The 22,475-nt window shown below is 44.1% G+C and overlaps 2 protein-coding genes across 4 annotated transcripts in view; one reads left to right on the top strand and one right to left on the bottom strand.

The window, feature by feature from the left end:
- Window positions 1-17,517, top strand: part of CAPZB (capping actin protein of muscle Z-line subunit beta) — a 111,770-nt gene extending 94,253 nt beyond the window's left edge. The window contains exons 7-10 of one of the 2 annotated variants that reach the window (XM_048825044.2): window positions 11,209-11,274; window positions 12,509-12,585; window positions 13,895-14,007; window positions 16,726-17,517. In XM_048825044.2, coding sequence (XP_048681001.1) covers window positions 11,209-11,274; window positions 12,509-12,585; window positions 13,895-13,997 — 246 coding nt within the window. In that variant the 3' untranslated portion in view covers window positions 13,998-14,007; window positions 16,726-17,517. The remainder of the gene's footprint in view (window positions 1-11,208; window positions 11,275-12,508; window positions 12,586-13,894; window positions 14,008-16,725) is intronic. The other variant, XM_048825045.1, reaches the window with a different exon arrangement.
- SLC66A1 (solute carrier family 66 member 1) overlaps window positions 1-22,475 on the bottom strand; it is a 46,430-nt gene that overhangs the window by 2,263 nt on the left and 21,692 nt on the right. Inside the window, exon 10 of one of the 2 annotated variants that reach the window (XR_007353300.2) lies at window positions 19,191-19,345. The exons of the other annotated variant lie outside the window; for it this stretch is intronic. The gene's annotated coding sequence lies outside the window, so the exon portion shown is untranslated. The remainder of the gene's footprint in view (window positions 1-19,190; window positions 19,346-22,475) is intronic. 2 annotated transcript variants of the gene reach the window in all.

The following is a 22,475-nucleotide window of genomic DNA, read 5'->3' as shown; positions in this document are numbered from 1 at the left end:
AGAAACTGATGGGAAAGCAAAAATATGCATCTGGAGACAGTTGTGCATTACGTACTGTTTAAAATCTTTATAGTAATTATGCCTTGGTTATGCTCACCGGGACAAATAATTATCGCTAGGCCTTCCTAATACTTTCAATCTTAGCCGTGAAATGGAGACCAAGGATTTGGCCGTGGCCATGGCCTTGCACTGCATGACAGCTCGTGCCAAGGAAAACAATAGCCTGTTGAGAGTGATTGTCCTCAGTACACCTTGGCCTGCACTACTAGGCTTTGTTTGGTTTGACTTTCACTCTCTGAGCTTTAATGAGGAAATTCATGCTTCTGTCGTCATTTTAACAGCAGACCATGTAATTCATATGTGATGCATTAAAGCAGAGGCCTGCGTCCAATGTAAGTAACTATAAAAAAGCCACTAGGGAAATGATGCACTACCTCTATACAAACAATGGAAAACTCTGAAACTCAAGTTAGCTTCAGATCTCAGACTTTTTGCTCTGAAAATGCCATAGTAGCTTTATTTATGTAAAATAGCTTTGTCAGAATCCAGTGCAAATGAATAATCAGCAAATATTTAGGCTCTTCTGAAGAGCTAGCATGCTGTGTGTGCAGGAGTTCTGAGGTAGTTGTATGTCTGTCTAGGGTATCGTGTGTAAGCAGTTTGCTTTAAGGTGGCTGGAGTTGTCAGCTAGAGTACTTTTCTCTTCATGCTTTAAACCCTGTGTATCCCATCACCTAAGGGGGTATCTTATGCCTAGGAACAGCACTATATATTTTCCTTGGTAGGCTTTTTGCAGTCTACCATAAAGTTCAACATGTAAAATCATGTTTTTAATTTAATCAGGTCCTTAATTGGATCTTTTCACTGACATTTTCAAGACACTATATTTTAGGCTCACCAGTATAGTTTTGAAATAACTTTTGGCTATTTAATTGTTTTGGTTAACTCTCCATTTAAATTAGTACTGTATTGACCAACTTGAGGCCTGAAACAAGAATAGCAGATGTGTCCTTGTTTCACTGCAACCTTTTAAGTGTTCACTAGCTCCAGAATACTCTGTCTTGTGATTTGATGGCAGAGAAGTTTTTGATGCCTCAAAAGGGAATTCTACCGAGAGTCATAGCTTGAAACCAATTTGGTCTCCTTGTCACAAATTGTGTACTTTCCACCAATGACTAACTCGGTGGAGGAAGCGGGTGCAAAGGAACAGCTAATGTAATGCATCCAAATTTACCCGCTCTGGCAGCTACAAATAGCTGGGCAGGTCTCACATTGAAATGTTATGGTGCTGTGCTATGGGAACCATGTGCAGTTTGGAATGGAAACGCTTGCTCCTCACTAATTCCCATTCCTGTTGTCTGTACTGTGCCTGAGGTTACTCTTGATGTGGCCAATTCATCATTACTGTTACATGCCTGGACAGTGGGGTCAGGGAGTTTTCTTTCTCCATTCTCACGTGTACCTCTCTTCTGCAGTCATTTCCCATTGGCGGAGTATTGTTGCCCAGCACAAGAACCATATAAGTCCTGTACCGGACTTCTTCCTTGCTTTTTTTTTTTTTTTTTGGCCTTCATCTGGACTCTTTTGTGTTTTCTTTAGAAGAGTGGTTCTCTGCGTTTCTGCTATAGAATCCTGTTGCTGTCCAAACTGCTTATCTATGTGAAGGGTCACAGTTAGGTTATTCCTGAAAAATGTATACAGCAGACCCTCGCTAGAGCGCGCATTGCTATAGCGCGGATTCGCATATAGCACCGTCGTGGTGATGGATCCCAAATTTAAGTATTTAAATTGGGATCCATGGTAACGCAGCCCCTGCTATAACGTGGTCCCGTGCATGGATCCTGAGCCTTGCGTTCTAGTGAGGGTCCGGTGTATTCTAGTTAGAGAATAACTGTTTATTTTCCAAATCAGACACGCCCTCTGATTCGTTGCAGAACTAGACTTCTGTTGGACTGAAAGGAGAAAAGATAGACTTTTATCACCAGAGTCCTCCCCCAAAAGGCATGAAGTGTCAGCATGAAAACTTTATTTTTGCAGTTGCCTAAACCAGGATGCAGTCCCAGGCACTGTATGTTCTGAAGACAAGCTTGGACGCAGTTCAAGAGAACTCCAAATTGAGGCAGTGCAGGCCAGGATGGAGGAAGTAACTTCCAGCTTCACATCCAACATTGGCAGGCTTCAGTAAATATGAGGGCTGAGGTTGCAACTCAGGAAGGGACAGAGTGAATCGGTCACTTACATGCAGTCTGCATTGACTGGGAACAACAGAAGGAAGTAGTGCACAGCTGAAAGTGAAACAGGCCATCTTTAACTTACAGATAAAGGTCCAGCTCCTACAGGGAACAGAAAAAATACCAGTTGTATTCAGGTCAAATGCTGTCCTCCAGTGGATACAAGTAAACCCCAGACATGTTCAAGTCTGAATCTGGGCAGATGCTGTGTGTTGTATCAGTTTCTGACAGACATGATGGCTTTGCCTTTTTTTACACATTGGAAATGCTTGAGTAGTGTGACGGGCAATGTTTTTTTTGGGGTGGGGGAACTGAGATGTGATTTCAGCAGTCTGCACTTTTATTCAAGATAAGAGCAGCCTGCTCAATCCTGCTCCAGTTTAAGTAAAATAGATGTAGCCTTCAGGCTCCTGGCAAATAGTCAAAATAGCCTTTGGTTGGGCAAAGCTTTGATGCTCCCAGTTTAGAGGTAAGACTAACAGGTGCCTTTTGGAGACTTTTATTATGCACAAAGAACCTGTGTGTTTTTTGTTAAGTGAGGTTGAACGTCGCAAGGAAGTGCTAGTTTGCTGAGAAGGAAGCTGGCTCACAAGCTATAGTTTATCCACATCTGGAGGTGTGGGAAGGAAAGAATATAAATCTGGGGGGGAAACTTAGCCTGGGATTTCAGATTAAAGCACTGCAGATGTGTGTGTTGATATTCAGATTTGAAATACATAAATAGTGAAGGTGGAACACTTGCACTGCTGGATGAAGGCTGGTCTGTTGCAAGCTGAGCTTTCCCTGTGTTCAGGAAGAAGTACCCTGTGATATATCGCTGTGCAGTAAAACACCAGTACAGACATTCTGCCATTTATCATAATGGAAAATCCTCCCAAGCTTGGGCTTTGCAATTAGGCAAGCCATATATTTTAATCAAATAGAGCTTTCATGTAAAGGCCTATCCCACTGATTTCCAGATGTTGTAGAACTAAGTGAGAAGTAGGGGAATATATTTCCACCAGAGGGCTCTTAAAACTTGTGGTAGTCACAAACTTTGTGCTCCCCCTTAGCAGATGCCCGGTTTCCTAAATGTGCTGTCTCTGGGGCAGGGAATCGAACTGGTAATTACTTTGGTTCAGTTCAGGTTTGAGTTCAGTTGCATTCTGTGTATTTGGGTTTAATTTCAATTCAAGCCACCCAAAAAACCAATTCAGTTACCAGTTTGAACTGGTTCAAATCATATTTCAGTCTTATTGGAAGTAAATTTAAAAAAGAGAGAGAGTTGAAACTTACAGTTGAAATTATTTTGATTTTTGGCCATTTGTTTGTTTTTATCTTTAACTTTACTTGAGTTTTCCTAATATTTTTCTGTTGTCAAATAAACATGATTATTTTCCTATTAGGTATTTATTTGAGTGAACTAAACCTCTTCCAGTATTTGCTCTTTCATATTGGACGTTTGCAGTGAATGGATAAATGTGAGTTTGGGGAATGGGCCATGCCTCAAGTGGAGCATCTGGAGGGAGAAACTGCTGGGGATGGGTGGGAGGAGGGCCTGTCCTAAGGGGGAGAAGGGTTGGGGAGCCATTACCTTGGGCTTGGAGTGGTATTCTGGGACCAGGGAGCATTCTCTCCCCCGGGGGGAGCCTCAGGGGGTTCTTCTATCCAGCAATAAAAGACCTAAAGCACAAAGTTTCAGAGCCCAGGTCAGCTGGCTCAGGCTTGCGAGGCTAAAAATAGCCATGTAGACATGCAGGCTCCACTGGAACATCCCACCACCTCTGGTTTCAGAGCCCAGGCTCCAGCCTGGACCCAAAGTCTACATTTTTAGCTCTGCAGGCCGAGCCCCCTGAGCCAACTGACTTGGGCTCTGGGACCTGCTGTGGGTTTTTCATTGCTGTGTGGATATACCCAGAGATGACGGTTCAACCTCTGTGCCCTCTGGCTGCCTCATGTGGTGTGCAGGCAGCTCATAAGCTTACCCTCTCCCTATCCATGGGCTTCATGTTGGTTCCAATCAGGTGTGCGCACATGCACGGGAGCCGGAAGATTTTTCCCATAGCAGCATCCATCGGGTCAGTCCGGGCACCCGCTGGAGTCGTGCCTTCGTGGGGCTCAATATAAAGCCCTGCCGACCCGCCACCCCCTCCGTTCCTCCTTACGCCAGTGACGGTAGGCTGGAACTTCCCGGAGCCCTTGCTTTAGCAAGTGCATTCAACTCCAGCTGTTTGTACATAGTTAGCTTCTCTTAGTATTTAGTAGTTAGTAATTAGAGTTGTTGAGGGTTTCTTCCCCCCCTTCCGACTCCCCAGAGCCATGTTATGCCTCGGTCCCTGGGGTTTAACAACGGTGTGGTCTGCATTAAGCGCATGCCAAAAAGTGATCCACACGCCTCGTAAGTAGAGGCAGCAGCGACTTAAAGCGACGCTCATGGAGGCAGCTCTATGCCCCCATTCGGACCCAGGCTGAGGGGACCTGGCTCCTAGCACTTGCTCGTCGACGCGGAGTGCCCCGGCGCTGTCACCAAGTTCAGTGCCGAGAAAGGACTCGTCCTCGGACGCTCAGCACCGGCGCGGCACCTTCCAAGGCCCAGCAGAGAGCAGGCACTGCTCTCACTCGCCATTGCCTCGGAAGAAAAAGAAGCCGGGCAGTCGGTCACCCCTGGCTAAATCTAAGGAAGTGAGACCCCAGGCGGGCCACAGCTCGAGATCCCCCGTTAAGGTTGCGTTGACTCCTGCCCAGGCGAAGCAGTTGGGTCCCGGGCCCCCACGTTCACCAGTCCCTCCGGGCCAGCAGCTGCCACTTCTTTCGATGCTGGAAGCTTTTGAAGCTGCTCGGGATCTGCTGTACCTTATGGCGCCCCCTAAGAGGGAGGAACCTCCGGTGCTGGCAGTCCCACCCCAGCCGCCGTCAGAGGGGAAGCCGGCAGTGATGTCCAGGCATTCGCCCTCTCCACGTCTTTCGGCACCGGCCCACTCGGACAGAGAGCTTAGTTGCTCCCCAAACTCTTGACACTCGATGCACCGAAGCTCAGCTCCTCCGTGGTCTTCAGTCTTGGAGACCTCGGAGTCAGAGTCTGACTCCTACTGCTCTTGAAGGAGTAGGAGCCGATGATCGAGGTCAAGGTGTGAGCTCCAGGCGTGGCCACCTCAGTGGCAGAATCCACCACAGTGGCCATTCTGGACCCCATGGGCCTTTCATGAGAGCGAGGGAGGGATCCCAGGGGACTGCTCCGCAGCATCTTCGGTGACCTCAGCCACATTAGTACCGCCATCAACCACGCAGCCGGCCTCGGCGCCTACCCGCACGCCAGCGCCATCGGCTGCGGCACCATTGTCAACACAGGCACCAATGACTCTCTCTTGATCTCAGCACTGACAGCAATCTCAGTCATGATGGACAATACAACAGCAATGCTCTACTTAAACAAATGGGGGTGTAGACTTCTCTCCCCTGTGCCAGGAAGCCCTCATGCTGTGGGACTTCTGTGGAGAGCATTCTATACACCTGCAAGCGTCAGGGTACAGAACGAGCTGGTGGACCACCTCAGCAGGTCGTTTCACAGCCACAAGTGGTATCTTCTCCCGGATGTGGTGGTTTCAATCGTCCAGAGGTGGGGCTTTCCCCAGATGGACCTGTTCACCACATGACACAACAGAAAGTGCTAGCAGTTCTGCTCCTTCCACAATCACAGTCCAGGCTCCAGCGCAGATGAGTTCCTCCTCCCATGGGGAGGTTGTCTTCTATATGCCTTTCCACCCATACTGCTCGTTCACAAGGTACTTCTCAAGATCCGGAGAGAACAGTCATATTGATAGTAGCAGCCTGGCCCCATCAGCACTGGTTCACATCTCTCCTAGACATGGAAGTCCCAATTACCCTGCCGCTCTTCCCGGACCTTCTGGCACAAGATCATGGTCCTCTTGAACATCCGAACAGGGAGTTGCTTCACTTCATGGCATGGAAGCTCCATGGCTGAACCCGATGGCGCTTTCCTGTTCAGACCAGGTTAGACAGGTTCTCCTTGGCAGAAGAAAACCCTCTACGAGAGCCATATACCTTGTCAAGTGGAAGAGATTTTCAGTCTGGTTGGCGCAGCGCCATTTGTCCCCAACACTAGCCTCTGCCATTTATTCTGAACTATCTCCTCCACCTGAAGCAGCATGGGCTTTCGTTGTCCTCAATAAGAGTACACTTAGTCGCCATTTCGGCCTTCCACCCGGGCGCGGAGGGCCGCTCTGCGTTTGCTAACTCTATGGTCAGCTGTTTCTTAAAAGGGCTCGACAGGCTATACCCTCACATCCATCAGCCTGTTCCTGCTTGGGACCTCAACCTGGTCCTTTCTAGGCTCATGGGACCCCCCTTTTGAGCTATTAGCGACATGCTCCCTGCTCTACCTCTCTTACAAGGTAGCATTCTGCAAACCTCTCAGCCAGGAGGGTGTCTGAGCTCAGGGCCCTAACATCAGACCCTCCCTATACTGTGTTCTATAAGGACAAAGTTCAGCTCAGACATCATCCTGCTTTCCTCCCAAAGGTCGTGTTGCAGTTTCACATCAACCAGGACATCTTTCTCCCAGTCTTCTATTCTAAACCGCATTCCAGCAGCAGGAAGCAGAGGCTCCACTCTCTGGATGTCCGCAGGGCACTAGCCTTTTACATCGAGAGAATGAAACCATTCAGAAAATCAGTCCAGTTATTCATGTCATTGGTGGACAGAATGAAAGGTCTCTCTGTGTTGTCACACCGTATCTCGTCATGGATAGCGTCCTGTATTTGTGAGTGCTACAACGTGGCAGGTGTTCCTGCACTTCCAATCACTGCACACTCCACCATGGCGCAGGCTTCATCAACAGCTTTCCTGGCTCAGGAAATCTGCAAGGCGGTGACGTGGTCCTCCATCCATACTTTCGCCCCGCACTATGCGATTACCCAGCAGGCCAGAGATGATGCAGCCTTCGGACGAGCAGTGCTCCAATTAGTGGAAGACTCTGACCCCACCTCCTGAGCTTGGGCTTGAGAGTCACCTGATTGGAATAGACACGAACAAGCACTTGAAGAAAAAACGGTTACTCGCCTTCTCATAACTTGTTCTTCGAGATGTGTTGTTCATGTCCATTCCAATACCCACCCTCCTTCCCCTCTGTAGGAGTAGACGGCAAGAAGGAACTGAAGTGGTGGCGGGTCGGCAGAGATCTATATTGAGCACCATGAAGGCGCGACTCCGGGGGGCGTCCGGACCGACCCGACGGATGCTGCTAGGGGAAAAATCTTCTGGCTGCCGTGCACATGCGCGCACGCACAGCTGATTGGAAAGGACGTGAACACCACATAACAGTTATGAGAAGGCGAATACCTTTTTTTTTTCATTCTACAGAGGCAGGCCTTGCTGATAGCAATCGCATGCCTATGTGATGAAGTGAGCTGTAGCTCACGAAAGCTCATGCTCAAATAAATTGGTTAGTCTCTAAGGTGCCACAAGTACTCCTTTTCTTTATGTGATCTTATTTTCATTATAAAACAACAGTAGTGTGTGGGATTTTTTGGGTTTTTTTTGTTTTAAATATTCAGCTTAAAAAAAGCTGAACCTTTATTCTAACCAGTAATACCCTTTTTTTTCCTGTTCTGTTCCAGTTCAGGCTTAGTATGTAGTAAAAAATGTATGGTTCGAGTTCAGATCCAGTTCAAGTAAAAATACTAGTTTGAACTAAGAAAAGGAGTACTTTCTTTTTGCGAATACAGACTAACACGGCTGGTACTCTGAAACTAGTTTGAACTAATTGTCCCTGCTCTGGGGTTAGCCTGTTTGCTACATGCGTAACATTTTTGGGTACAATAGAATGGATGAGATTCACTGGTAATTGCACAAGGAATTCCTTCTGCTTCTTCATGTGAACTTGTCAGACTTTCCAGTTGTCCAGTCACATAATAGCTGGTTTTACAATGGGAGCGGGAGGGAGGGAAGAGCATGCATAGACCAGCAGGGTGCAGAACTGGTTTACCATCACAAGATGGGTAGTTTAAGGCTTTGAATATACAATTCGGGGAAAGAGGAAGGGCATACTTAGGCTGCAGTGCTTGAGTAGGTGCATTTGAAGGCCGTGCACAAACAGAAATCTTCAGTGGAGTTCTGCAAAACTGGCAGTATTGAGATATGTGGAGTTTACACCCTCAATTTTACTTTGAGGCATCTGCTTTGAATTTAGAATGAAACTTAGTGGAAACTGCCAAGTTTTGCCTCACTTGGTGTCCAAACATTTTGACATTTTTCCCACCTCAATCCCATGCTCTGCCTGCTGGCCTTGGCTTGTGGACCTTTGGGCAAAACTGGTCATTTTAAATTCCCTTAGAGAAGTTTGCATTGCTCCATTCCACAACAGCTGTATACATTGATTGGGGTTCTTCAGGGTGACATGGATGAATTTTCTTCTTATCTTTTCTACTATTCTCAGGGACACTCATGATGGACCAAAATACTTATCCAACTTACATTTCTCTTTCATCTTGTCTTGTTTTCCTGCAAATAACCTTGCAAAAAGTCCAGACAGCAGCACAGAGCTGCTGTATTCTGCATGTGAGACATCCCAAGTCTTCAACTAGCTATCCAGAGCTTAATATACCCAGAAGAGCGAACTTCCCTCAGAGCTGGACTTGCAGCAGATGGCTCAAGAAATGAGGCAAGGAAGCCAGCTCTTGTGCATCTCAGATGGGAGAGGAGTGACTGAGACATGTAGATGGGACTTGGCTCATTCTGGAGTGTTAGCTTTTTTTGACTGAGCTCATTGGCAGATGGGGAGTGACAGTGGGAAGATGAGCTGCTTGTTAACATCAACTTACAGAATGGAATTTCCCCTCCAAAGTAAATTAACCCCCTTTTATAGCAGCTGCAGGCTTTCTGCTTGAAATCTTACGTTAACAGCCCACTGAAGGAGCCTTTAAAAGAAGAAAAAGCTGCTGTTTGTATAACATGGCTGCGGACTGACTCCGAACTCCCTTAAAACAGTCTCATAACATCTGGGCTTCTACAGCACATAAAAATGTTTTCCTTCTGGCAGCAGATTTTATGGAGACGTAATAAAATACGTTTTACAAAAATAATTCTATTTTCAGATTGTGTTTTGCCAGTGAGCAGGGCCTGACCAGGTGTGGAGGAGATTCAGTGGGGAGCCTGTGGAAGTAAAGCAACCATTGCCAATGCCCCAGTGTCCCACATTTGGTCAATATACTGATGGCCCCCCAACCTCACCATAATGTGTGCTTGTTATAGTTCAGATTTATGTTCATCCTCTCCGCGGTCAGATTCTTTTTCTAGGCAACATGTCTCCGTTGTATGTAAACAATCTGACTAAGGGGAAAATTAAACTTTCTTCTTCCCCCTCTCTCCCCTCACCTCCCAGGTTATTTTTTGTCTTCAAGGCTCCAACTTAATTAAATGCGCCTCCAGGCTTGATAGACACTTAACTTAAAAGGAGAAACCTGTAGCTGCACTAGATTTCCAGACTAGACCTCGAGGGAGGGACAGGAACAGATGGATAAGAGAATTCAGTGGATTACTGAAACTCTCTGAAGAATCCCCTGTCTACAACATCTTTTTCCCTTCTTCGTTTTTATGCCTTCTCAGCACATCTGTATCGGTTGCCTGTCCTAGGATTGATATTCACTGGTTGGCAGCATATCTACGTTTAGCAAGAAGAATTTTCACCTAAGGCAGCAGAGGAGCCAATCTCTTTACTAGCACCACAGCTTTACAGATTACACGGGGCTGGCTGCGGTCTCCAGATGAATGCTGCCTTAGGTTGCTCTAAGTAGAGGCAGATCTTGTAAAGGGAACATGGTATTCTAGTGTCAGCTCTAACTTACTCTCAGTGGGGAAAGGGGTTCTAAGTCTCAGTTGGATCATTGGCTGTCCCCTGTTCAGACTTCCCTAAGCAAGTGTTCTGCAGTGCATAACTGGGGATTTTACTCATTAAAACAATAGCATCAATAGTGGGGCTAAGCTTTGTCTTGGTTGCAGAAACTTCATGTTAAAAGTTTGGCGTTTTAACTATATGTGCCTTGCAAAGTAGAACCCTCTGTGCCAAGTACTTAGTGTCTAAAACACCTTTGCTCTTGCTAATAAGAGATGAATTTTGGTGGAACTTCCTATTTCTGTGTGCCTGCAGTTTGGTAGCAGCTGAAGGTGAGCAGTAACCTAAATTATCACTAATGTTAGCAGACTGCTGTGGTCTTGCCTTTCCAAACCACAGCAGCTTGGGACATCCACTGTCTTGCTCCCACTTCCGTTGGAAGATAAATAATTTCCAAAGTGCAGATAACTGGGAAGATCTGAAAATACCGAATTTGCTCCCATATGCGATTACAAATAGTGCTGAGATGAAGAATAAAAAACAGCTGTTTTACAGGGACAGACCCCAGATTTTAGACTGACAGCTCCATGCAATGTGCACCTCATCAATAGCTCCAGTGGCTATGAATCCAGACAGCTTGTGTGTCCCCCTTCTTTCTGTCCCCATCAAAGAATAATTGCATGCATTGTGTATCTACTGCAGCCACATAATGGACAGTGCATGGCCAACTCTGCAGTATACGCGTATCCCCTTTAGAGATGATAGGTGAGTGCTGGTGCAAACAGAAAGGGTCTCTCATGGTACTGTGGGGTTACTGCAGGTGAAATGGGATTACTGAGAAATGTTTGAAGGACGCACCAACATGACTCTGTCTCCAGTCTGAGGACGACTTGTCCTTCATGCGAGATGGTTGCTTGAGTTGGCTGGTGTACTGCTCACTAATGAGATTTGTACTTTTGGGGTTTCCCATTTGGCTAACAAACCATATGCATTTTATACCTGACCTTATTCTGAAAAAGGCTGCGTTTACTCTACAACACTGGCATTTACCCACGTTCTCCCATCCCTGCTGTTAGTATGTGGAATTATCATGTATCCCTTCCCACCTTGTTTCTCCATTACAACTGATTCTATTTCTTTTCTCTCCAGATGGAGAAAGATGAAACTGTGAGCGATTCCTCTCCACACATAGCCAATATTGGACGCTTGGTAGAGGTAAGTACACTGGGACCACCGTAGCTCTAGTAACTTACGTTGTACCGAGGCTATATTTCCCAGCCATCTTTGCTGTCTAATGAGTTAAGACCCTTTGTGTGCTTCACAATAGTTCTTAGCTGTGAAAAGTCCTTCCTGCACAATTCTAGTCACTCCTTCCTTACCTCTCTCCCCCACTCAATACAGTAATAACCTTCCTGGAAATGAAATGGCTGTGTCCTTAGTATTAGTAAACACTTTCCCACCCGGAGTCACTTAGAGTCATTGTTTTTGACAGAATTACTGAAAGCCATGCCATAGTATACAGAGCTGCCCTTTTAGCTGACATGTCAGCGCGTAGGAAGTGCTCATTAAGTGCTCTGCAGTTGCTTTTCACAGAACTTGACTTCATTGCAATTGTCAGTCTTATCCTCAGTGTACTAAGAGTCAAGGCTAAGATTGCATTAGTTGCTGGAAAAGGGGTGTGGAGCAACACTTGGTTGGCTGCTGTTTTAGCACACCATATTTTTGAAAGAAGCTCTTATCCTCATCGATTTCAGACTTCATAGTCACTGTGGAAGGAGGGGAGAAAATTCGTAGTTAAATGAGTGTGTGCACATAATACTGTTGCTAGAGACCACCAGACACTCAAAGCGTCCAGGATAAAACACACTTGCTTTTGTTCCTTTTGTCAGAGGAGGGGTGGCCAGTGATTCAGGCGAGACTGAAGTTGCTGGGGGAGAAAGTATCACTTCCAAACATATTGCAGTTGTGCCATTAGCCACCAACTCAGAGAATTCAACTTCGTTCTATGGAACCCGTAACTTCTTGGGTTCCTTAAATGGCTGACTCAAAACCTGGGAGTTCGTTCTGTTAGGGATTGGAACTAAGAGGGGGCGAATGGGCTGTCCTGTTTGCAGTGGGATACGAGTTGGATCCCTGAACAGAAACTGCCCTCTTGTGGTTCTGGACAGGTATTTTGTGTATATAGCCTTCCACAGTAAACAGGAGCAAAGTGAATCCTCAGACACTAATGTGAGCTGAATCTGCAGCTATTAGGAGAAGTGGGGCACACAGTCTGACATGAAAACTTAAATAACAGGATACAGTGGGCCAAATCATGCTGTGGAAAGCATTGCATCTCAATACAGTCAACTGAGCCGGTGAAGGGGTACTCATAAGAGACTGTAGTAACTTTTAATAACCATAGAAACAACTGCAATGATTAATAGGCTGGCTTCTCCCTTTCTTCTAGGACATGGAAAACAAAATCAGAAGTACGCTGAATGAGATTTATTTTGGAAAAACAAAGGACATCGTTAATGGGCTGAGGTAATGGACCATCCACAGCTGGCTCTTAGAACTCACTTAGCCCCTCTACCTCTCCCAGCAGAACCTGCAGTATTGTCCCACAGTCAAACAGTGACTGGCATTCCATTGCTAGGACTTCCCCCTTCCATATCTCCAATTAGTCACCTCACTGGGTTTTGGAAACATTCACCAGTAGTGGTGTATTTAGAGAACATTTCTCTTACACCTTTCAACTACAGGAATTTGCAGCACTTTAACCCCTTGTTCCCTGTTCAAGAAGAGCATAGCACAATAAGGTACTGTAGCTTGATGAGATTATTTTTTAATGGGCAGCTTAATTATTCAGACTGAAGGTTTTGTGTGCTGGGTAATTAAATTTTGACTCATAGACCTAAACTTATTCTTACAAATAATTCTCAAATGCCAAACAATCATAAGGAACTGGCGATTCTATGAAAACAGAGTTTATAGTTTTTTTAAAATGCGCCACTTCTTTTCTTCCCCACTCCCTCAGGCTGGAATGTAGCTTACCAGAGCAGACCAAGTGAATGAGCCGAGCCTGCTGTGTATTTCTGCAGGGAAGTTGTGTGAGGCTTTGGACCTTGATCATGTCCAATCAGGAACTTTGCATAGCAAGTTCTGGGTTGGTGTGTTTTAACTCTTGGGGGGGAAAGTGCAGAACTGAGAGGTGTTGGATGCTAAGTAAACTCTTCCACCCTGTAAATTGGACTCCCCAGCATAGTTCAATAATGCAGAAAACACAATAGACAAATATGCAGATTCTGCAGTTTCCATGTATACTGATGTATGAAAGCATCAGCAGGTCTGCCCTGCAATGGTAGAATTATGGTGCTAATAAAACACTTCTGCTGCCTTCCTAATGGCCGTTTGGCTGGAGTGGGTCCTAGTACTTGACAGACCTATTTAATGAAGTGCTGGTTGAAAATTGTCCCTCATTTTCATTGTGGTATGTGGGGAATTGGCCAGGCAGCTGCCATTAACATCACATGGAAATATGTAACTGATTATTTTTTCCTGTGTGAACCTTGCTGAAAATCCCTGTAGTTGAATCTATGCAATATATTCTCCAATACCTCAGTCTAAAAGAGCTACTATTTTGTGCGTCAATGAGGTAATCTGTTATCACCCAGAGTATCTGGGTCTGGCTTTTCCATCTCACCTTTCCTGTTTCCTCTGACTCGTGTATTTACACTTGTTCTTCCTGAACTCGTTCCTAGTGGCTTCCAGGATGCCAGCTGTCTGTTACTGGGTTCTTCTGACTGTTCTTTTCCCTATTCTACTTCACTCATTTCTGAACTACTCTCTGTAGATCTATTGATGCTATCCCCGACAACCAAAAGTATAAGCAGTTGCAGAGGGAGCTTTCTCAAGTGTTGACCCAGCGTCAGATCTACATCCAGCCTGATAACTAAACCAATCCAGGTACCCCTGCCTGTGAGGTGTGACAATCAGCATTAAACTAGGACTCACCCTGCCAAGAACAGGCTGTCTTACCTATGCATGACAACTGAAACCAGAACTAACCCATAACTCCTGCAGACTGATGACCAACTTTTAATTTGTTTCACCTTCATAGAACCAATGAATGCCTTGATCTTTATTCCCACTGTATGGAGTTCTGTGCACTGAAACGTGGGGGGATTTGCCAGTTTTGTTTTGCACTCTGTCTTGGGGGGCAATTATACAGTAGATGGCCACGTACCCAAAGTGGTGGTAGCTCATAGTCACTGTTTTGACCCAAAATCCTAGGGCTCCATTACAATTGCACCGTCACTTTTTTTTTTTCCAGCAGCTATACAGATCTTATAGACTACTCATTCCTTGTAATTTTACAGTACTCCTTTCCCTCTGAATAGAAGGAAGGTTTTGGAAGTAAATAGCTGTCCTTTCCATTGTAAATGATGAAATACAAAGGGCCCTTTGGTCTTGGTACTTCCAAGGCCAATAGCAACCAATGCTGATTTCCCCCTTCCCTCCGAATCCTCTTTTTGCCTTGTATATCTGAGTCTTTCTTGGAGCTTGAAAATTCAGCTCCACTCACGCTACTGAAATGTTTCTAGCCTCCATTTCCCTGTGCCGTGCACAGCCCGTTATAAAAGGGTTTGCTCATATACTGTAGGTTGCTCTTGGAGCTTTGATTGCTTAGGATGCATGGCAGTGACTAACCCTGGGCCAGTTTAACCTTCCACTCCAATTCCTAATGAGTTACAGATGCCTTCTTAAACATGCTAAGCTGACGGAGGGGAAAATGAGCACTGTTTGTTGATGATGGCTCAGAACCATTACTTTAACCTGTGACAAATGCAAATATAAAATGTATATATTTATGTTAAATCAACTGAATTCTCCAGAGACGAGAGGATGGAAATACTTTCTAAGAACATTAGAAAAATAACTCTCTGATACAAAAAATGGACTTGCTTTTCAGAAACGAGCACCCAGGAATAACATAGCCCTGACCATAGGAGAGAATGTAAAATATAGAGTATATGGAGAGGAGTCTACTAAATTGGATGCTAATAGCTTCCCTGAGGTGTTAGCATCTCTTTAAAAGGCCAATGCCATTGTTCTGTTATCTGATCAGTTATAAAATCCCTTTTTTTAACTAGGGATCTTTATTGTACCTTGCTGTAACAGCTGAAAGATTCTTTAGCCGTGTCCATGAAAGTATTAATAAGCAAAATCAAGGTGATTCTTTAAATGTGTGGCTTTTTTCTAAAACCATTTACTAAGAAAGCCAGGGGTCTATTTTGTCTGCAATACCATTATCACATCTATTCTACTTCACTTGCTTTGGTTGCAGTTGATGACTGTAGATAAAGAATAAACTGGAGATGCAAATAAATGCCTGAACAGAAATCTCTGGACATGCTGTACCCCTAGTAAAGAACTGGGATAAAGGAATAGTATGTGTAAAGCAGAATTGTCTCATCATATGACTTTCTCAAGAACTGCCAGCAGATATCGGAAATATCTCATCTGTTATAGATCTATAGCTTCAGCTCAAAAATAAAGATTTTTAAAAGTTAAACTGCTCTAATATCAGCGGCTCTCAACCTCTCCCATACAGCGACCCCTTGAGATCTGCTCACCATCCTCTTGGAGTTTGCAATCCCATGTTGACAATTGCTCTAGTGGTCTGCTTTGTTGCAGTTGCTAACTCCTTAAGAAGGAAAATACTCTCCCCCGATCCCCAGAGCAGCAGCAGAGATGCCACTGAACACTTCCTGCTTAGGGTACCAGTGACAGCATAAGCCCCAAGAGTTCCTTGTTGGAATTTTTTTTTATATGATGCGTTCTGCTAGAAGCCCATGATGGGGTTTGTAGCTAGTGGGCCTCCATTCCATAATGAAAGAGTACTTTCCTTCCAACAGCTACATCGTAGCTCATAGGAAAATACAAAGACTAGCTTCTTAAAAATCTCTAGCTTTCTAATGTACATTTTTATCTGTTTAAACTTAAAGCAATAGCTGCCCGAATGCCTAGGTGAACCTAATGCTTTGTGTCTCGAAGCACATGGACATACATGAGAGATTCATTATCTTGGTAATTTATTCCATAAAGCAGCTTTCACAAGCCAGAGTTAAAACAACTCTCATTTGGACTCTGCCCTAAGAAGAGAGAAACTTCTTAGTCTTTCTGTAAAGCAGCTTCTGCTCTTCCCATGAGTAAATGCATTGGAAGGGATGGTATGACGCATGGCTGCCACATACTGAGATATTCATTACCTGGACTATTTGTTAGGTCCTGCAAACAGGTCCATTGCAGAGTTGCCACAGAATAACTGCTGGATTATCTACCTTAACGTCATGATCACTTTGAGATTGATCCCCTCTAACACACAGTCTGAGGGACAACTAGATGTTCCCAAGATCTAATGTAAAGGATTGGGATTCTCCCCCCAAGAATTGGAGGTAGTGAAACTTCAGAGGAAGTATATCTGTGGTGACTCCCTGTTAGAGTGAATTTTGCTATATTTGCGGAAAAGTGTTCACTTTACCTTTTGTCCTCCGTATTTGCAACAGGCAAATAGAGGTTGTTTCCTCTAAGCCTGCTATTGCCTCAAATCCCAGAAGAATACCTGTTAAAAATCACTGCTTTCAAATGTCCCACTTTAATTTGTTTCCTTCCTCCCAACAGGTCTGTGCAGACTTTTGCAGACAAATCAAAACAAGATGCTCTTAAAAATGACCTGGTGGAGGCTTTGAAGAAAAAGCAGCAAAGTTAAAATACTCTTCATGCTAACAAGACATGCCATGCACTCATTAGATTCCTTTCTTAGAAAATTCATTTTCTCCCCAGACCCCCCTTTTTGGTTACATCACAATTTGCATCCACTACTATCCATATGGCGCCATCTCCCCATGAATAAAGCTGTACAAACTTTTTCAGTCTCTGAAGCTTACTTTGCACCACATTTTACTATCAAGACCTTAGAATATATTTCTGTAGAAGTCATGCATTTTCCCCCCTCTTCTCCCATTTATATGCATAAACACCATTCATTCTGTTTCTTTTCCTCCCCTCCCCCCCGCCTTTTGTTACATTGGTGTAAAAAATGTAAAACAAAATTTATTAAATACTGTGGTGTGTGAAAGAGGAAAAACTGGAAAAACGTATTCCACGTATGTGTGGGGACTGGGCATGGGGGACGGCTGGTGGGAGGGAGGGAAGAGAGGGTGTTCCTCAGTGTTGTACTATACTGACTAAACCAGACTTGCAAGGAAGCATTGATTTGGGGACCCACTGAAAGTTCTGCTCTTCTATAGCCTGTTCCAAGGCACCTTTCTGTCAATTTTTATGGAATGCAAAAGGGGTTTTTGTTTTGATTTTTGTTTTTTGTAAAGCTTAAATTGAATCTACATCTTATACTTGAGCCTCCATACTAAAAACAAAAAAACCCACAAAATAAAAATTATAAAATCCTGGGAAGCAATGTGCATCCAGTGTACTTTTTATTTCTTCTTCCTTCCTGTCTCATTGCTTAGCGTTTATGCTCATGATGCATTCTTTTATGGGAGTAGGGAGCAGCTGCCCTGTTTATATACAGACGTTTGTAATTTAAACTACTATACAGTATGGCCACAGAAAGCAAGTGAGTTCTTCTTGTCTCACACCAAGATCAGCTGAAACTTATTTGGTTGAAGGGAGACTATTTGATTTACTTTGCTAGTCACAGAAGGGGTGCATCTCGCCAGCTTTATGTGGCTGTGTTTTTCATTAGCTTGCCATACTTTCAAGATGTTGGCATGAGGATGTTGGCACCCTGCTGCATTCTGGGATTGGAGCTTCAGGCATATAGCAAATGTGGAACAGATGTATTCTGAGAATAATTAGAATATCTGGCATCATTGCGTATGTTGAACATAGTTGAGGTAAAACCTGTTTGTTAAAGCACTCGGGGAGAAGAGAGGCTTAACCAACACTTGGCAATGTTAAATGTGGCCAGTTCTAAGCAATGGCACTAGTGAAAAGCTGTTCGGCCACTTCATTTCCACCTAGACACCTTTTTAACTTACGTAAGTGAATTTAGTGCTTGTGGAAGGAGCAAGACATGTAGCTCTGTGGTCAGAAATCTATTTATTCACACCAAGAATGTCTTTTAAGTGGCAGTTGGAAGGCCTTTCTCTTGGAAGAACCATGTCCATAAGACCATCAGCTTCCATGTCCCTTCAGTCCATGGCCTGTCTCCTGAGAGAACCAGCAGGGGTGCATAGTGGACAGACAGCCTCACACTACACCACAAAACGACTGAGCCCGCTATGTCTCATCTCTGGTTTTTGACAGTATTTACTTGCTACTGGGTTGAAGGAGGGACATGAAAGGCCAGGATGTAAGATGGCGGGTGGTTTGGTAGGAATAGGAAAGTGCATCTCACCCTCACAGTCAGGTCAGGCTTTGACTAACTGTCATTTGGGAAATCTAATCCAGGGGGCTGCTCATGGAAGAAAGTAAAAGGCTTTAATTTTTTGTAAAGAGTGACATTTGTTCCATGGTTCAGTCTTCCCCCAGCAAGCAGCACTCCTAGGAAGATGGGGGCGTGACTCCCCTTCATAACTCAACTCCTAATAGCTATCAACAGAAGCTGGGAGTGGATAAGAAGAGGTGGATCACTTTGATTGCCTGTTCTGTTCATTCCCTCTGAAGCATCTTGCATTAACCACTGTTGGAAGGCAGGATAGTGGGCTCGATGGACCCTTGGTCTGACCCAGTATGGCTGTTCTTATGTTAACACACTTACTTTGAGTAGCTTAAGTTAATGCTGTAAGGGAGTTGCCAATGTTTCCCTTTATTAAGTTGATTATGAACATCTTAAAAATTTGTTCAACTGGCTGCCAAGGAATTGAGAGAAATGTTAGGAGACTTCATCTGACTCACCCCAGAACTGAGAACAATCTGGCCTGACCTGCATATACTTTCTCTATCCTCAGCTGGCAACAGCTTTCACGGGTGACCCATGATGCTGGGTAACACCTGCCAATCCCTTGCCGTATCATCTGTTCACCCTTGCTCTGGGCTAGATTAGCTGACCTGTCTCCTTTACCTTCCTTTCTTCCTGCAGTGCCAGTATTATACTGGAGAGCACCTTTTACTTTAATACTGACCTCAGTCCAAATTTGCAGTTGCACTGTATGGTTTGAGGAAGAATGGTTTTGTGCTTGACCTTGGATTAGGACAGCTGGATTCAGTTGTCAGCTCTGCCATGGATTCCATGTGTGATCTTGGGCAAGTCACTTGATCTTTGCCTCTTGTTCCCCACCTGTAAAGCAAGGATATTTCTCTACCTCACCTGGGATGGTGTAAGGAGAAACTCATTTATGTGTGGGAGGTGCTCAGATACACCAGTAGTGGGAGAGATTTGAAGTCATTACAAGTAGCCAATAATCTGTCCAACTCTTTCCTTTGCTCATTAATTTACAGAGATGACCTATTATTGGGAATATAAACTGTCTTCTCACAGTCTTTTTGGTTCAGAGGAATATCACAGAACTGAAGCAGCTGGCTAGCCGTAGTCAGTCTTCAGTTTAAGCTTTAGCCCAACTATGGTGAAGTGAAAAGAGAAAAGGAGTACTTGTGGCACCTTAGAGACTAACCAATTTATTTGAGCATGAGCTTTCGTGAGCCACAGCTCACTTCATCAGATGAATGAATCACTTCATCTGATGAAGTGAGCTGTGGCTCACGAAAGCTCATGCTCAAATAAATTGGTTAGTCTCTAAGGTGCCACAAGTACTCCTTTTCTTTTTGCGAATACAGACTAACACGGCTGTTCCTCTGAAACCTGTCATTATGGTGAAGTGGTAGAGGTTAGTCAAGCTTTCCCATCAGTCTGAGTTGCAAATGGGGCCTGACATGGGTTTTAGTAAGTCTATGGAGACACATTTTAAGCAGCTTTGAACATACTATCTGGTCTTGTGCTTACTTTTTGTTTATAGTGGGTGTTGATTAATTCCCATAAAATACAATGAGAGGGAGAAGGGAGCAAATGCCTGATGAGCTGTCAGCATCTGGCCTACAGAATTATCCTCTGGATGACCCTCTGTGAATGTGAAATGAAAATGTAGGCATAAATATTGATAGAGTAAAAAAAGTACTTCCAATTATGCTGTTCCAATGTGACCTATTTAACATTCAGACATCTGCATGTGATTAAAGCCCCATGCCTGAGTTTTTACCCATGGGACCTCTGGTGTCTCTAATTCAGGTCATGTGAAAGGACTGGAGCTAAGGAGTAAATGTACATCCTCCCTCCTTAAAGTCTGCAACCTCAAGGGTAACATTTGAGTTTGTGGTGTTGCCATTTGGTTCTGTAATGTGGAACTTCTGAAGTTAGAGCAAAATTTGTAATAACTCCTGAAGTTTGAAAATAGTATGTCAACTTAGGCTGGGGAGCAGCATGTTCCTCCCTGCTGTTTCTAATTCTACTTGTTACCTGTTCTAAAGCTTCTCACAAGCTCCTCCTACCCATTTAACTACAGCTGAGACTAATATTATACGTTAGAGGGATTATACTGCTAGCAATACGAGCCTGGTCTACACCTAGACTTAACTAACAGAACTATGCTAGTGAGGGATATAACTTTTAAAATCAGCCATTAGTGATACATCACCTACTGTGAATGTAGTTAGTGGTATAGCTTATTCCCCTACAGGAAAATAATCTGTAGCCTTATAAGCACTTTTTGTACTGCCATCAGTGTATTCACACTAGGGTGGTTGCACTGCTTTAACTATACCTGTGTAGTTAGTCCACAATAGTAGGATTTATGTAAGGCATTGTCTACATACAGTCAAATGAGAGATTCATACTACCTATCCAGAAGCAGCATTGTCTGATGGGGAATGTGGTGGACTCGAGACCTAAGTTCCATTCCTAACTCTGTCTCTGACTTGTGTAACCATGAGGGAAGTCACTTCTCTGTTCCACTCCCACCTTTTGGCTAGGTAAGGCTCTTAGATAGTATCTAAGACCATGGGATCCTAATCTCCATTTGTCCTTAGATACAATTTTCTAGTTCTCAAAGTACACCAGGAACAGCTCTGGCTTCCGAAGTACCATCAGCTAGGCCCAAGACAGGTGTCCCTCTAATACCTTGTCAACATACCTTGGGCAGCAGCAGGGAAGAATTATCTCCCTCTTGCTGACTAATATAGGTAGCAAGTGATAGGGTCTAGCTCTGATAAGACTTTCAGCCTCTGACTGTAGAAAATGTGTGGCTCTAAATAAGAGGTTCTCATGCATCTTTAAAACATGGACCACACTTTAATCAAGTATACTGCATCCCACCTCCCTGCCTATTTGCAAGTGCTTACCTGGAAAAGTAATTTAGCATCATGTAGCTGGACCAGAGGAATGGTGAGCCCCTCATCAACACCTGTAAGTGGCCAGAGCCCATAGTTCTAAAACCTCATTTAATGTAAAGCCAGATCCTGCAGTGATGAGCACTGCAATAGCTGTGTGTAAAGGGCCCTGACTTAGCAAAATATTTTTGAACATGCTTAAAGTTAAGTATATTGAAGCACTCTGCTGAATTGAGGCTTCAGTCCAGAAATTTGAGTCAAACTTTGCTAATCACCTTTTGAAACTGTTACTTTGTTTCCATTTTCCTGAAAGAAAAGATTTGCCAACAATAGATAGCTGTCTAGGTATGACAGCACAAGCAGCTCTAACCCAGAGCTGGTTTTTTATATATATAGATTATATATATATATAATGTGTGTGTGTCTATGCTTCAAATATTGCTATGGCAGGGAATTTAGTTATGAAGCATTGTTGCCTAACCTGGTTACAAATAGGGGCCCAGCTCCTTAACTGCAGTGAATTGGCATCACTCCCTTGAATTTCAATATGCTGTTTTACACCTGCTAATCTGTTTTGTAGTTCCTGTTAAAACTAAAACATGGACTTGAATGGAAGAGTTTCTTAAACTGGCAGGATTTTTAGAGGAAGTGAGCATGGGAAAGTTCAGGAGCTATTCCTGACAGTCAATCTAAGTCCATCCTCTTGTAAAAGGCACAAAAGAAGAGGGAATTATGAAACTCATGAATTAGTAATTATTAGGGTGAAAATCTTAATCTTTCTCCTCAGGAAAGTAGTGGGAGAACTCCTGGAAAAATCAGTTTGGTAGAAGCCAGTACAGAATCAAGCAGTGGAGAGTGTAATTAACTAATCTCTCAAAAATATTCCTACTAGGGCAATTTCCTTAAATTGGGCCTTTGTAAGACATGTAATTTCTTTCTATCAGAGCCCTGGCCAAAGTTCAATAATCATGCCATACAATTAAGTTGTCCTCCTGGCCTCTTCCTTATTTTAAGATCAGCAGTGAAACAATGCAGAAGGGATTAGTATGTAGGTACAGGCTGTGTTCTTTCCCTAGATTAGAGAGAAC

The sequence above is a fragment of the Caretta caretta genome, chromosome 18 (assembly GCF_965140235.1).
Source record: "Caretta caretta isolate rCarCar2 chromosome 18, rCarCar1.hap1, whole genome shotgun sequence".
Lineage (NCBI taxonomy): Eukaryota > Metazoa > Chordata > Testudines > Cheloniidae > Caretta > Caretta caretta.
Note: the sequence above shows the minus strand (reverse complement) of the source record. Positions and strands in the feature narration are given on the sequence as shown.